The sequence below is a fragment of the Cyprinodon variegatus genome, unplaced genomic scaffold (genome assembly GCF_000732505.1).
Source record: "Cyprinodon variegatus isolate N-32 unplaced genomic scaffold, C_variegatus-1.0 Scaffold1444, whole genome shotgun sequence".
Classification (NCBI taxonomy): Eukaryota; Metazoa; Chordata; class Actinopteri; order Cyprinodontiformes; family Cyprinodontidae; genus Cyprinodon; species Cyprinodon variegatus.
In genome coordinates, this window is record NW_015151897.1 from 94,752 (window position 1) to 111,403 (window position 16,652).

A 16,652-nucleotide genomic window follows, 5' to 3' on the forward strand; every position below is an offset into this window, starting at 1 on the left:
CACCCAGGGAAATTCAGTTCAGTTTATTTATATTGCGCCAGTTCAAAACACATGTCATCTCAAGGCACTTCACAGTTCACCAGATCATGCAGTCAAATTGATTCAAAGTTTTCTATCTAAGGAAAACCAGTTGATTGCATTGACTCATTGACTCGAAGGCAATCCAACACACTAAGCATTCTTGTAGCGACAGTGGACAGGAAAAACTCCCTTTTAACAGAAGGAAACCTCCAGCAGAACCAGGTTCATTGTGAGCGTCCATATGCCGAGAGCAGAGATACAAAAGGCAACTGCCAAACACCTACAGGTGCGGAGCCGTCCAGGAAACACACAGTCAGGCAGACAAGCTCCGAGCCAGCTCCCATGTTAGAGGATGAAAGAGAGTACAAACAGTTAGTCACAGTCAGAGAAACTGGACTACACTGAAAAACAGGCAGAGCTTGGACATCTATAAACAAAGGCGTTGATTGCAGCCAAAACAGATTGTGTCACAGCCAAAAGGGAAATAATTGGGAATATCAGACTTAAAAAATATAAACCAACACCCCATCTGTAACTTTATCGCACGTTACAGAAAGAAATTTTGTATTAAAATAGACTAATGGAAATCACAAACTCCAAATAATGGATTACTAATTAGACCTTGGTCTGATATGTGGCAGCCTGGACAACAGTTGTATATCATTTTTAAAAGCAATAGCCTTTCGCTATCTATTTTTAGTATTTGTGATTTATCGTGGCTTCAGTGTAACTAAATGCTGCAGATACAGTATCTCTGGCTCCCACGACTTTGTTACAAAACTGTTTACCACGTACCTTACACATGCATTCCAAAATAACAAAGAGAAAAGATGTAATCTGATAAATATATCTGCACAAGCCTTTTTTTTTAGTTGCCTAGCTTTGATTAGATATGTCTTCTGTGCTGCATTATGGTGCCATTTGATGCTTGGGTTGTACAGGAAAGGTATTCCTCTGTGGTGCCTCCAGGCAGATTCCAAGCCTTTGAAACTACATTTCAAACATTTTGTTTAGGGGTCTGCCAAGACATGTTTCCACCATTCATAACTCTCATAGCTTTTCAACAGGGACCTCTTTAAACAAAGTAAAATACCTCAGTGACATCTAGTGTTTTTCATTTATCCTAGGAAGCCTCAATCGCTTCTCAATCGTCTTTGTTTCTGAGAACAAGGCTTGGATGAGTCACTGAGGAGAGGTGGTAGGGGTGCCACCAGATTTTACAATCATGAGGGAAGTCATGATATCTGAATTTGACCTGGATGGTTATATCAATGCTCCCTTAAAGATGCCTTTCATTTTACATAAAAAGTTCATTTTTATATGCCACTTTTATTTCAAAGCCTTTCACTACTTACTTCTAGTTAGATGTGACCTAAACAAAATCAAAAAGCCTGAGTTCTATGAAAGGTGAAATAAGTTTCAACATTCCACTTTACAGAAAAATGTTCAAGGCATTAAAAGCTCATTTCAGATTAATAAAAATTCAAATATTTTAACCATTATTCTTTTTTTACATCTTGTACTCGCAATAACAAACTACTGCAAAGTTGTCTTTTGTTTTAATGGAATAGAAAGATAACCAACCAACTTTAATTTAACAATACTCCATTATTATATTTCTATACATCTGATACTATGGGAGATGTACCAGCTTATTTGTTAACTTATCAAAAACAAAACAGAAAAACATCCCCCATAAACTGTTCTGAGATTTTGGTTGCTGAAGATTTCTCAATTGCACATCCATAATGCAAATTACCCATTTGCCCACATCCCCAAGGTGCTCTGTTGAATTGAGATCTATTGACTGTGGAAGCAATTGGAGTACAGTGAACTCATTTAATTCATGTTAAAGAAACAAAAGTGAGATCATTTGAGCCTTGTGGGATGGTGCATTATCCTGCAGTATGTAGCCATCTACCTATGCTGATGCTCAGAAGATGGGTACACTGCTCATAAGTTGAATGCATGATCATTATCAATACTCATGTAGAATGTGGCATATTTTGGCAATAATAATAAATAAAATATTCCCGTTACAAATAAACTCCTGAATCATTACCAGTAACATGCATACAATTCCTTAATTGGATTAAAGAAAAAAAGAAAAAGTAACCCCTACAGTATATATTGACAAAAAATCTAACTGGGCATTTACTTGTCCTATTTTTATTCAGAACAGAAGAGCTCTGACATGCGTGAAATAGTCAGTGTTTCATAAGACTATCATAGAAGCACGGCTGTGCCCTAGAAAAAAAAAAAGATCAGGGGCAGAGGTCTATCAGAATAATGGCTTCAAGTCACTGACATGTTCTTGCCCAGCCCTCATGTGTAACAGAGGTTATGAACCGCTCCAGACACAGTTGGTAACAGGGTAAAGTCATGACCACAAGCTCCATCATATGCAGAAGAAGTCCCACAATAGATCTGGACACTTTTATCTGACCAGATTCCCTTTTATGAGGTGAAAATTACATTTGGCACAGCTTGAGTGCATTTTGCTAAATGACAGCTGTGCCTGGCAGTATGACAGGAGCACCACTCGAATAACCAAAATAATTCAATGACACTTTTCTCATCATCAGGAGAAAGCATTTTTGGTTAAATTTAGCTCATTATTTATATTTTTACAGTACAAAATATTTCTTAATAATCAGTGAGGTACTGCTTTAAAATCCCTTTTTTGTTGCAGCTCACCTGCTGCCCCCTTTCAGGTGAAACTACTTGCAAAATGTCTATGGTAGGCATGCTTGGAGATGAGCACCTCATAATACAAGAAAGGAACTGGTGACATTGCACAATTAGAAAGAGAAGACATGCAGAGGAGAAGCTGTAATTTCTAAATATGTAATATCTCTGTAGATCACAGCTTTAGATGTGGACCCTGAATTAAATGAATTTTAATTATTCTATTTACCCTTATATTAAATATAGTTCTTTGTGGAGGTTTTCTATAAGAATTGAGCAGGATACACCTGGGGATAATAATTACTGGGCAATAGGCTATGTGGCATATTCTCAGACCTTGGAATCACTTGTCTGCAGCTGAATTATGCAGAATCTAGACTGACCCAACTAGAGGGATGTCACTGTGAAAGGACCTGCAGCGCCAATGGCCAGGTGTACCGGGACAAAGAGCTTTGGGTGGAACCTGAAAATTGTAGGAATTGTGCATGTAAGGTAAGCATTACCCTCATTTAATTTAACATAGCCTTTGCCATTTCAGGTCAGACTATAATTCAACATGCAGTGAAAAATTCAATATGCTCCAAACCCTTATTCAAGCTTCAAAGTGCAGTTTTCAAACTTGAAAAAATTGCCTTGTTAAGAAAATGTGTGCAGTTTGCTTGTGTATTAATCATTAACAAATTAGCTTTATCAGGATAAAAAGTTATAATAGTGTTAAATAAATATACACAGTCATAAAGCCGAATGCTTTAGGGAATACATGTAAACAGATGGACTATATAGGTTGAGGGCTAACAAAGAGACTTTTGACGCAAATCTTTGTGGACTGAGTTCTACTTGAGTATCCCTGTTCTAACATCAACCAACAGTGCATACTTTTTAGCTCTCTCTTAAAGTTACATTAAAATGGCATCCATGTTAGGGAAACAATATATTGATCAATACCAGAATTTACAGCTCAATCTTAAAGAAAACAAATAATAATTATTGACTTGGAGAAGCATGTTCAGTACATCTCTAGTAAAAACCCTGTTTTTTTTCAGTAAAGATTGTCTCTGGCAATGTTGTTGAACTTAATCCAAAATTTTCATTTTCTTATCTTTCCATTACAAAGTTTCTATAAAGCTCTTGACATGATTTCAGTAAAGTAATCAGTGTTACTGTCAGTATTAGAATTCTCAAAAAAAGAAATAGAAATTGCATGTGAAAAATGCTCTCTAAAGCAGTTTCAGTACACCATATCACACATTTATGGCAGATAATCTTGTGTCCGTCTCTAAGGATATATTCCAAGTCATATTTTTTGTTTCTTTTTTTATTTCTTCCCAGCTTGCAATCTTAAACGGCAAGCATCCTCTAATAAGCTTCCTAACTTGGCTGTCTGCATTCAAACATAGCAGTTAGAATCAGACCTTTCTAGATTCTGAGGATTTACACTTTCTGCATCAAGCACAGCACAGTTTGGGCAGGCTGGTTTCCTCGCATGCCATTAACTGATAACCACATCGTCTAAGGGGAATTCTTTTCGATGACTCATGAAATGAAGAGGGGCTTGCAGAGTGAGATATCACTCAGAAATTAATGTAGTCCTTAAGGCTTTGACTACAGGTATCTCATATCAACAGGCTACTCAAGAACAGTGCTGCCTCAGTAATTAATGCAGTACATTTTATTCTGAAATGTAACGGTTTTTTTTTATTTGATACAAGTTTTGGGTTGCGTTATATAATGTTGAAAGATAATTCATGCTTGGCAAGAACTATAGGACACACAAAAGAGTTTTATAATTTACAATAGCTATTCATTTTCTGTGCTTTATTAACTGGTCTTAGTGATAGTCTATTTGCATGAACTCATTTTTTAATCTGGTGTGTGGAAATAAAAGACTGTGTCAATTTTAAACAAAGCTTTGACCATATTGTTTCCCTGTATTATCCCTCCACTAAGCAAAAAAATAATCTGGTAGTTTTTGTTTTTAGAATTCAGTAAAAGCATATGGTAAACTTCTTCAGATATGAAGCTCTCTAGAGAAGTAACCTTGCCCAAACGCTGTTTTATATTTTTGAGGTTTACAGTTTCCATTAACAGCAGCTCTAGTTCCAGCTCCTGTGCTGGTGACTTTGGGAATCATTCTACTCACTAATTATTGTACAAGGCCGTTGATACATTTAAAAAGTAATATAAAAGTAAGTAATATAAAAAAAAAAGAAAAAACTTTTGAAATATTCAAAACATAAAAAGCCGTATTTTTTCTATATTTTACTACTGTGCTGTACAGTTATACCATAGTTTTTAATACAGATTGAGCTGCTTAGCTCCAAATGGTGATACAGTATGAAAACCGAGGCAAAATCATGCATTTAGGTACAACTAGGCAGAATGACACACAGGTATTTTAACTCATTCACTGTTTGAATTTCTCTCTGATCTTAAGCTACTTTTAAGAAATAGGCTTAACATGTATCATTATCTGAGTAAATATCCAAAAGCCAGGCTTGCTCTGGATTATGCTAACATGAACTCAAAGAAATTATCCATTGAGTTTCGGTGTTTGAAAGTGCATTTGTTTAGCTTGAGACTCGGTCAGGATATTCCTAGTTTTCGTATGTACATAGATAAAGTGGATGAGTTTTAAGTTATCTGAAAACTGTGAAACTGTAATATTTTTTTCTTCCTTAATGATCCAAAAGAATGGTGTGGTGGAGTGTCGCAGGATCTTCTGTCCCCCAGCAAATTGCACAGATGACACGCTGCCTGTACACGTTAATGGGACCTGCTGTAAAACATGCCGACGTAAGTATCACCACATATGCAGCTTGCTTCAAAGATCTCTGTAGTTACTTTTTAAAGTACAATTATGGTTCACAGTTTAAAGATAGCCTCCGGTCAACAATAACCAGCTTTTAAAATTTGAATAAGTACTGACTGGTACCACCAAAATAATTATAAGCACCATAATTTGTTTACTTGAATAAATTAACAATAATTATTAGGTACTTTAGCAGAGCATCAGATTGCAGCACCTCATTACTTTGTTAAGTAGATCTGATAAAAAAAAAAACACATGTTGTAATACCAATTGTATTTTTTGTGTTTAAAATGTTTTCTTCTCTAAGTAAAAAATTGTAGTACATATATCTATAACGAAAATAAGCATTTTATGTTTTATCAGTATGACTCAGTTTTTCCCAGAAGATTCCATATACTTCTTTTTCAGTGTTTTTGGTGTTGACTTTTAACATTTCAGCTTGAGATCAAACTTGCTGCAACTGAATTAAATGGGGGAATTTTACATTTAGGATATCAGATTTGTGAACATGCTGAATCATTGTTCTGTTTCTTATTGTTCATTGCTTCATTTGCATCATGTGAAAGCATAACAAAAAGCAAACAATCTAAACATCTGCGTTTGAAAAACCCTCACTGTTTACTTGTTTACAACTTCCAACAATGGTTAACTTGTGTTCATTTGAGTGTAAATATCCACTTCTTCTCCCACTAAACATTGAGGGTTATTTTTTAGCTTAGGATGTTAAATTGCTTTCTTTAGAGTTATTTTTCTATAATATGATGTAAAAGGAGATTTGTTTAACCAAACAACAGAAACAGTGTTTTGAACTTTTCCTTTTTGGTTTACCGTGATGATGCATAGCCTTATTATTAAAGGCAGGTGATGTCATAACATTTATTAAATATTTATCATGGTACATTGATTTGTTAAAAGCAGGACAAATAGACAAGTGTATGAATTTAAGCTTGTCTAGTAACAAATTTTAATGGCTTAAAAACTTGGTCAGCTCAGGTGTTATCCGGCTTTCCCAGCCTGCAGTATAATGGCCAACATCTATCAAAGTTGGCCAAAGACAGAATAATAGTAAAGCAGTAATGGGTAGTAAAAACATGTTTATTCATAAATGTAGCTCCTTCTATAGTCTGATTTGACAGAAAGGCAACTGTAGATACAGTTGCTGTAGTTATCATTGCTTGTTTGTCAGGAATGTGTTTCGGATGAGGCCGCATGGAACCAGAACATTCGGAGTACCCATGATTTCTTTCATCAGGATGAGTCACCCACCTACAAAGCAAACATAGGTCTTGAATGGCTTGAGAAGCATGACGATATAGAGGTTTTGACTTGAGCTCCAAATCTTACCAGATCTCAGTCCAATTGAGCATCTGCAGGATGTATTGTACAAACAGGTGTGATCCATGAAGACGCCACATCACAACTTTGTACTTAAAGGATCAGCTGCTATCTTCATGGTGCCAAATAGCACATCACCCCTCAGTGATCTCTAAACACCCATGCCTCTATGTGAACCAACACATAACAAGGCAACTGGTCATTGTGTTAGAGATTTATTAGCCTAATGCATGAAACACTTCTACACAGCGATTTGCAGTTTCAGTAGATTGACGACAAGCTCAACTGACATTGGTCTGCTAGCAGACTGAAGGCAGATTCAACTTTTGCAAGAGCAAAGATCACAAGCTGTTTAAAATATCGGAAAGGTTTTAAAGCTTTAAGCACACAGAGATCTTGTATCTTTTTTGAGACACAGACAGCTGTGCCTTTCTTAATATACTGCATCAAAAGAAAGAAATCCCCAAAGTATATAGCGCCTGAATAATTTTAGCCCTCCATTGCCTCCCTCTGTCCCTCTGCTCATTCCTCCTTCCTCCTCTTGTTCAACTAAACATCAGAGCTCTGGCACAGAGGAAAGAGGAAGCTGCGCTCCTGAGCTGTGACAGAGCATACTGTGGTCCAACACTCTGGAGAGGAGGAAAGCAGGACTTTGTATCATGTGGCTCACTTATTTCTGATTTATCACCAGAGAGATATGCTACTAGGCCTTGCTCTATTTTGTTCTTAATGTGATTTTACAGTTCTGCATTAATGCATATTAACAGTAAAATAATAATTTAACCAGATTTAAAATGCATTACTTTACATCTGAACCACAAAACCCCCAAACCAAACTCATTCTTATTAACTCTTCTTTGGTCAGCCAATAAGGTTTTATTTCATGCAGCTACTGTGTTTTCATTCAAGAACACAGTGCATCACTTTAATATTATATTTATTCTCTCTACCCTGCAGCAAAATGTACCTACATGGGACTGACGTTTGCTGAGGGTCAGCGCTTTCTATCAAGGACATGCAAGGAATGCAAGGTATCGTTTCTTTTTGAATTTTGCAAGTCTTTCTCTATCATTTATCATCTGTTCTTCAGTAATATAATCAGGCACATTTTTAGAGGGAATATGTGCAATAATTGCATGTGGTGGACCTCTTGGTGTGTAATTCAATAAGCCAGCAGGCCATATTAGTTTTCCTTCCCTGCAATCTGTTCAATCTGCCTATTTTTACTCTAATGTTGAGATAGCCAGGTAATTAGAATAATTTATGTGGCCATCTTTACAAAAGCTTTGGCTGAATTGAAAACTCTATCATTGCAAGCTTTATAATGGCAGTCATTATTCCAGATTAGCAGAGCAGAAATGTGATTTCTCCTTTGTGAGAATGTCTTTATCTTTAAAGATAGCATACTAAGTAGGAAATTAACATTTTACAAATGTAACTGCTTACAAGCAGGCACTTGGGGACTTGTTGGACTCTTCATTAGTCACTGGACAGCTCAGTATGCTATTAAACTTTATTTGAATTAGTCACCATATTTGGCAAATTTATATTGCTTTATTTTAAAAAGCTTTTTTTCTTTAAAAAAATGTTGCATGGAAATCTCTGACAGAAGGGAAATTGCACATTTCAAAATGCATTTAGTGCTCGCCTCTGATTCTCTGACAATAGATAGGTGTGAAGTCATAAAAAGCAGCAATGAAGTTATCGTTTGGTGTACAGCAGGGGTATTCAATGTTTTCCAGGCCAAGGACCCCAAACTGATGGCGAGATGGAGCGGGGACCCCCTAATTATATATATTCTATAAAAAAATGTTATGTCAAACTGGTCCTATAGTCACTCTATTACACATGGATTAAAGTAACAAAAGTAATTTCACCCTGGGATTCTGATTCCTGGTTGATGGGACAGGTGTTGTGAATGAAACGGTGCTCAGCTTGAAAGAGCTCCTATGTGTCACTGAATGTGTGCATTGATGACTGAAAGACATCTTCTGCCTCCATTTATCTGTTTACTACAGTGTGTTGAATTCATGTTAATGTTTATTTAAAGACATTTCAATTAGTGGAAAAATTTGCAGGGAGGAATATAAAAAAAGTCTTATTAACCAAAACTTTCGCGACCCCCATGCAGTACCTCTGTGGACCCCCTAGGGGTCGCGGACCCCCTGTTGAAGACCTCCGACGTACAGGATAAGGGAAGAAAAATGAGAAAGAAATTTGGCAGGTGTATGGTTGAAACTGAATCTGCTTTGCTTTCAAAATTCACAGCTTCCAATTGATAAATAAAGATAAAGCTTAAAAATAAACACAGCATGAGAGGAACCTCTTCTCTAAATTAGACAATTTTTTATTTGAACGTTATTTGATTATAATTTGTCATAGAACAAGAAGAAACAAAGACTGTGTTACACCTAAAAACTTTTATTTTTTAAATTTTATTAAAAAAATTGAGGAAATACTGAAATTGATTATAATTTTTACAAAACAAAACTAGAATATTCTTCAATGTGAAAAAGTGGTAAAATGCAGAGAAATTATCATGTTAAAAGATTTAAGTCTTTATGTCTTTTCAAATACTTATATTCACTCTTATATGTGGTCAAAATAAGGTTACATACATATATTTAACATTAACATAAGGGGACTTCTATTTTTATTTACCGGTAGTTTTTTTAGCTTTTGTTTTTTCAGCTTTTGTTTTTTGTTTTAAAATATCTTCTTAGATAATATCTATATCAAAGGAAATATATATATATATATATATATATATATATATATATATATATATATATATATATATATATATATATATATATATATATATATATATATGTAGCGACTCACTAGCATCAGAGAATATCCAGAGAAAAAGTATATAAAATAAAAAGACATTTCTAATTAATAATCCTCTGTGGTCATATGATTGTTTTCCTTTATCTAAAATTGCCCTGACATTCCATTGTAATAAGCCTTACAAAGGCATTACAGAAAAAACAAAACAAAGCATTTAATGTTTTTACATAGCTTATGGAACAAAAATGTCTGCAGTTTTGTGCTTCTCTTTTTTTAAATAAAAATAATTATGCTACTATTTAAACTTCATTAATCAGAGTGTGTCTTGTTAACTGTGTTAACAAGATTTAACACAGGAAGCTCTGCAAATTAAATTAAACCAATCCTTGGAGCCTCTGGCAGTAAAGAAAAATAAATCTGCAGCTTCCATTATCCTGTAACTTTTGAAAGTACCTGCAGGTTTAACATATAAGTTAATACACGGAAAATAAGTCTAATCAGTGTGTAAATTGGTTTTCAAATGAAGTGGGTTATATTTAAAAAAAAAAAACTGCATTAAAAAGAGGATAAAATCCTTATATTGATTTTGATGCCTGAGCTATGAGAAACCTCTGAGGGCCACCAGCAGGCTGTTATACATCAAGGCTGCTGTCTGTTATTGTTTAAAAACCCTACATGAACAACTTGTTTCCATCTTCACTCCCTTGCTTTAGTCAGAAGTTAATCTCTGTCTCCAAGGTTAAAGAATTTAGAATCTTTAGCCATCTTACATTTATGTCCAGTTTAATATCTGGACTTTTTTTCTTAGAATACCAGAGATATTAGATTCCATGGAGACCCTAGAAAAGAGGGATAACTGAGGCCTTATTTATACTACAGCTCAGTTTAAACTAAGGAAACATGTAATTACGTTCATGTAAAATAATTAGTATAAAAATAATTATTAATCATTCATATTCATGCTGTGTATCATTTACAGAGCTACATTTGACGCACTGTACCTGTAAATATGTATGTGATTCTAAAACATTTCTTAGCATCAACACCTTCAGGAAATATCTGATCAAAAACGATTTTATTGTCAAGTAAGTCTTAATCAGGAGAATACTACATGTAAACAGTTAAAAACAGAAACAGCAAACACTGACGTATTAAACCTAAATGCATAAGAAACCTAAGCAAAAATATTCAGCAAATGTGGACAACCTTGAATTTTTTTCAAACCTACTTTCTTTAGACATTTTCAACCTTCAGCCCGGACAGATGCAGCTACCAGATATTTCCTAAATACCTGAGAATGCTACCTTTGATTGAAGTCAGAGCCAGTCCTCTAATCACCGTTTTTAAAAGGGAAGATCAAATTTATAATTTTATCAGTGTTAAAACCAAGAAGTTGCAGCTGTGTGGCTGCATTTAGGCTTATTATGTTTACAGAACTTTATTGTGAGATAGAGGACATTAATAGTATAATATTAATGTCCTCTATCTCACGATAAAATTCTGTAAACAGGGCAAATGAAGCGTATGTAGTAATTATCAGCGCTGTACTTCTACTGTTTTTAACATTGGGTTACCTTTAATTAGTTGAGCCCAACAAGTTAACATAACAGCAGACTTTTATCAAGTTGTATTGCAAAGGCACACACTAGAAGGTAGTCGAATAACAACTGTACAGTCAAATAATTATCATCTTCTTCCTTTTAGCGTTTCCTTTGTTTAAAAGCCTAAAAGCTTAGAATTTTCCATTTCCCTTATCAGCTTTGTTGCTCTTGGCATTTTTTTTCTTCTTTTTTTTTGCAGACAGTGAGCTGAAAGGGACCTGCTTTTACTCAAGGGGAAACAATAGTACATCCGTCTTTTTAATGTCCTCAGTATTTTATATGGTCATTGCATTTGGCCACTTCAGTGATGCTACAGGGGAAACTCTCTAGAAAAGGCCATTTCAGAGAATTCAAACTGTGAGCTTATATCATGCATTATTGGTTTATTTTCTTTAGTTTTACTGTCATGTCGTACAGCCCTCAGTGCCCCCCAGTTCTGTTTGGGGCCCTAGGCACTTACCTGGTCCGCATACCCTACTGCAAGATCTCGGTCAAGAATGGGTTGGCAGGGCAGCAGTCTCAGCAAGACACCTAGACTTTCCTTTTTCTAGATACCTCCTCTGGGGCGAGCCTGAGGTGTTCCCAGGCAAGAAGAGAGACATGATCCCTCTAGCATGTCCTGGGCCATCCCCTGGGCCTCTGTCTGGTGGGACATGCCTATAACACCTTCTGGTGAAAGTTTCCAGAGGGCATTAGAGCAGATGTCAAAACCACATCAGCTGATTCCTCTCATTGTGGAGTGCTCCTCCCGGATGGCTGAGGTCCTCACACTGCCTCATAGAGAGAACCCTGCCTCACTGGTGAGGCTAGTTTCAGCCACTCATATTTAGGATCCTGTTCTGTCTGTTTGTTGAAGTGTTTTAATGACAGTTGGGTTGCAAGTTTACACCCTGTATCCAATTGGATAATATAGTTGCATTATATCTGCTAAAAATAAGTAACACCTGCTGCAAAGACCTTCACGCTTTTGACTCCAGCTCTGTGATTTTTATCTTTGTGTTGTCCTTGCAGAATGGCTTGATGGTGAAAGTTACAGAAACGTGTCCAGAGATTAACTGCACCGTCGTTGAGCAGATCTTACCAGAAGGCAGATGCTGCAATGTTTGCAGAGGTATGGCATCCATTGACTTCACTCTTTCAGCAATTCACAAATTACCCCCTTTTGGTGTGTGTTTACTGGTGCTCTCCAGAATAAATAATGAAAACATCATGGTGGACATTTTGTTTTCTAGGAAAGCCTTTTTCTTCCTTTTTTTTTTTTGGTTTGGATAGCTATCAGAGCATATTGGGCTGTCTTTTGCAGAGCACCTGCAATGACAATTTGCCTGGGCCCTGCTGTTTTGGCAGGGAACTACTACAGGGTAAATAGGCACCAGTCTGTCAGTAAATACATTAAATAAGCAAACTGTATGAGGCTGGCAGTTATGGTTCTGTTAGGTGCCATTATGAAAAAAACAACAAGTTTATCTAGAAGAAGATTGGCAACATAAAGCACACTAGCCATGTTCAGAGAAAGGTGGAAAAAAAACAGCATATTTTTATTGCAAGTTATTGAACAGTTTGCTTTTAAAAACAAACAACAAGAAATGTAAGAGAAATAAAGGAGACTGATTCTAAATTGAAGATAAAAAAAAGACCCCCAAAAAACAGGTATGAGCTAAGTAAAAATATGTAAGACCGCTAGAAAATGTTAGTAGATGAAAGGAAGTGAAAGAAAGAATGGAAAAGAGTCCATAAACGATCTGTTCATGGAATGGCAAAGGGATTGTACGGTAAGAACCTGTTATTGAATATTAGCTTCCTATAACTTCTGGGTTTCCTGCCGTACTGTTCTGTGATCTCAGAATCAACAATTATAAAAAAAAAAATAATAATAATCCATGTCTACTTTACATTCCTTCTGAAATGTAGTTGTTTCCAGCTTGGAAATCCTTGGGCTTGTTTAAATTGGTAATTCTACATCTGTGAAACTGCTTATGACTTAATATTGGATTGCACCAGAGAACAAGAACTGTCCTAAGGGATTGTCTGTAGGTATATTATTATGTTGGATCACAATACATGAACACTCATAGAACTTGGGAAAAAATAATAATAATATATATATTTTTTTCTTTTAATTTTTCTAGTTCTATGGAATTTTCATTGATGAACAATGTTGTAGAAGCTCTTTCTAAGGCTCCTCAGAAGCCTTAACTCTTAGGACTGCTATTTGCAACCTGTCTGTCACCAATATGAAGACAGGATGAGATATATCTGCACAGGATATCACAATCATCAGTCTCTCTGTGTGTCGCTCTCCTCATCTGTCAGACTAAATTTCAGTCCATCTGTCTGCTCCATCCAACTTATGCACATTTTAGGTCTGCAAAAGTGCAGATGCAAAAAAATAATAAAATTCAAACAAATCCTATGAAAAATTTGGAGCGTATTTGCCTTAACATTATGATCACCAGGCTATGACTAAGTGAAATTGTCCTAGAGAAGAAAAAAAAAAAAAAAAGAAGCTGTTGTGTAGGATGTTTGAAAGTAGATTGTTTGATCACTTGGGAGTTTGGTGTTCAGTATCTTTACATGGCCTCTTATATTTCCATCTGGCCCAATCAGTTATATAACTTGAACAGCTGAGAGTCTCGTACAGTGTCGTATCAGTTTATCCTAATTGACCAGGTTAAAATGAGGTGATTCATGCTCATAGTACTACCTTAATATTTCAACTTTTGTACAGATCCTCAGCCACACTTTCTATGAAATATTCAATATATTGTGCAGGACATAATTCACACATTAGCATGTGGATTACCCTATTGCCTAACAGTTTTATTCTCTCCTACTTTTTTTTGCTCATGTAAATTGTAAATGTTAATGGCTGAATTTTCAAAATAAGTGCTTTCACCCACATTTTTATAATCTCGTCATCACAAAAGAAAATGTTACCTGAAACCATCCATTTAGAATACGTTTGTAATGGCAGCTCCTTTTAACCCTCTAATTCTAATCAAGCAGGTGCTGACAGGATGTGAAGTAGTTTTCTTTTCCTTGCCTTTTAAATCTTAATTCCAACCTTGCAAACCCAGAGTAAAATTAAAGAACATCCATACTAAGATTTGACATTCCCTTGGATAAAAGCCATCACACATTGCTTAGAAAATTCTAGAACCCTAAAGAAAAGGCTTTACCCTTCCTTAAAATGCTCTTGTCTATTGCCAACCTAAATAATCTTTACTGTTATTAGGGTTTTATCCAACAATTTTTTGAATTTCTTGCACATGGAATTCATAGATATGAATATTTCATCTTGGGACTTTTTGTTTCCCATGATTTCTGCATAACTTTCTGTGAAATATTCAAATATAATATGTTTGAATTTTAACTTCATTATTGAATCACTGGTCACAGTTGGTCGGCTGTTTCCATCCCATCCTTACTTCTGCTACGGCTGGACAGTTTTCTGCTGATCTTATGGACTTAATACATAGGTTGGAAAGGAAACCAAGTTATCTCCTTATTTTATACAACCTGCAGTGTGAATCTGGATGGAATATATCTAGTTTAGTTTATATCCAACAAACCTAAAGCTGGGCCTTGGATAAGAAATGCCACATGTGAGCTCAGCCTACAACATAGAAAGGCCAGATATTTCTAACAGATGTTATTATAACAATTGTTAGGATAATTATCATTGAAGATGTGTGAGTTTATTACACCTTGGTATTGGCTGCCTGTTGCGTGTCAGAACTGCTATTTTAATCTAATTAGGACAGTTCCTCTGTCTGGATATAAAATTATAATCGTCATTCGCACGTGGCAAAGATTTAGAAATCGAATGACAGTGGTGTCCTTCAGCTAAAAACAAGTGTAATATTTTTATAAGGCTGGATCCATGAATGTCTATGATGTAAAATAAGATGATGTGGCAGAATGGAGATGTATAAAATTCCCTTTTAACTGTTAATTGGGGCCACTTCCTCAGAGGTGAGCCCAGAGGTAAGCAGCCGCCTTCTGTACATTTTAAGCAATTTCTCTGATCTGGGTAAAATTACAATTTCTATCAGAATCTGTTGTCATGTCTCCTGGTTAATATATACATATAAGTTATGAAGTGTTATTTAAAGCGTTTTTCCTGAGTGATCTCTTTTCAGGGAAAAGAACCGGAGAGACAGAGCATCAGGGCGCATACACAGAGCCTATCTTTAACAAAGTTCCAGACTGTTATTTAACACAGTTACTTCTGTTCTAAACCCCCAAACTGTCTTCTCTCCAGTGCCCCTGGTACTGTGTGCGAAACAGTAAAGGGAAGACAGGTGATATTCATAGGTGACATCTGTCAGATACATTACTCTTACATCTACCAATGTGGACCTCTCCATTCTCCTATTGTTCAAGCTGTTTCTGACCAGTTTGAAATTGTAACTTTAATTCCTCAATATTTACATACAATACATCCCCTTTTGACTTTTTTCCTGATACGTTTTCATAAGATATTTTGATACTGTTGGTTCCGCTCTCCACTCGTTTCTCAGTTCATGTTCCAGCGTAGGAGCTGTGTCAGCATTTATAAACCTACTGAGGTCAGACTCCTTTTTAAGGAAATTCGAATTGAATTGAATCTTCACACCTTGCCTTTATCACATTTTTAAACAGTTTTTTAGTTTCCCCTTTTCTTTTATTTAAGTTATGTAATAATAACTTTATCCAGTACTGATCATTTTTAAAAGACAATGCTATTTCTGAAAAATGCAAGAGCTTGACCTACCTTGATAAATATACAACATTGCTACACGTCTGCTGATAGAAAGCACCTTGTTCTTCTTTTCTATTTATATTTTGTCTCTTTGATCCCTTTAAACTCAGCATTATCTGTCCTTTCATATGCAATTAATTTACTCATCCTTAAAGCCAAATCATATTAATATGTGTCTGTTCCTATCCTAACTGCATCACAGCTGTTAAGTAGGGTCTAAACCAAAATGTTCTGCTTTTAAAGGAAGACAAGACATATTTCATTTGGTGATAATGGAGCATTAATGTTGCCTTATTGGCAAAACACAAAGCTATCATTTATGTGTTCTGGCCCAAGTTCCACCAATTGGAACTTGAGTCATTATTTAGAGAAGCCTACTGTATGCATCCTTAACAGCTTCAGAATTGATTATTACAAAGCCCTTCATCTCTCTGTCATCCTGTTATTGCTTTAAACTTGTCCTAAATGCAATCTTCGTACTCATATTACCAAACATTCTGTGGTAATATGAGCGGAAACCCTGGATCCGTATGTTTTGCTGCTTTGAATTTAATCATCTCCCGCATGCCCTCTACGATCTCTAAGGGATTCAGAGGGGAGCGGACGGGAGCCACAGTGGAGGCTGTAGGCTTTGTTTTGAGCAGCTGGTCTGGAGCGCAGC

The 16,652-nt window shown here is 35.8% G+C and overlaps 1 protein-coding gene across 1 annotated transcript in view; it reads left to right on the forward strand.

The window, feature by feature from the left end:
- The window catches only part of LOC107103429 (protein kinase C-binding protein NELL1-like), a gene marked incomplete at its 5' end in the record, with an annotated part of 102,359 nt that overhangs the window by 65,896 nt on the left and 19,811 nt on the right, over positions 1–16,652 (forward strand). Inside the window, 4 exons of the mRNA XM_015403136.1 lie at positions 3,067–3,201; positions 5,400–5,502; positions 7,811–7,884; positions 12,259–12,358. Coding sequence (XP_015258622.1) covers positions 3,067–3,201; positions 5,400–5,502; positions 7,811–7,884; positions 12,259–12,358 — 412 coding nt within the window. The remainder of the gene's footprint in view (positions 1–3,066; positions 3,202–5,399; positions 5,503–7,810; positions 7,885–12,258; positions 12,359–16,652) is intronic.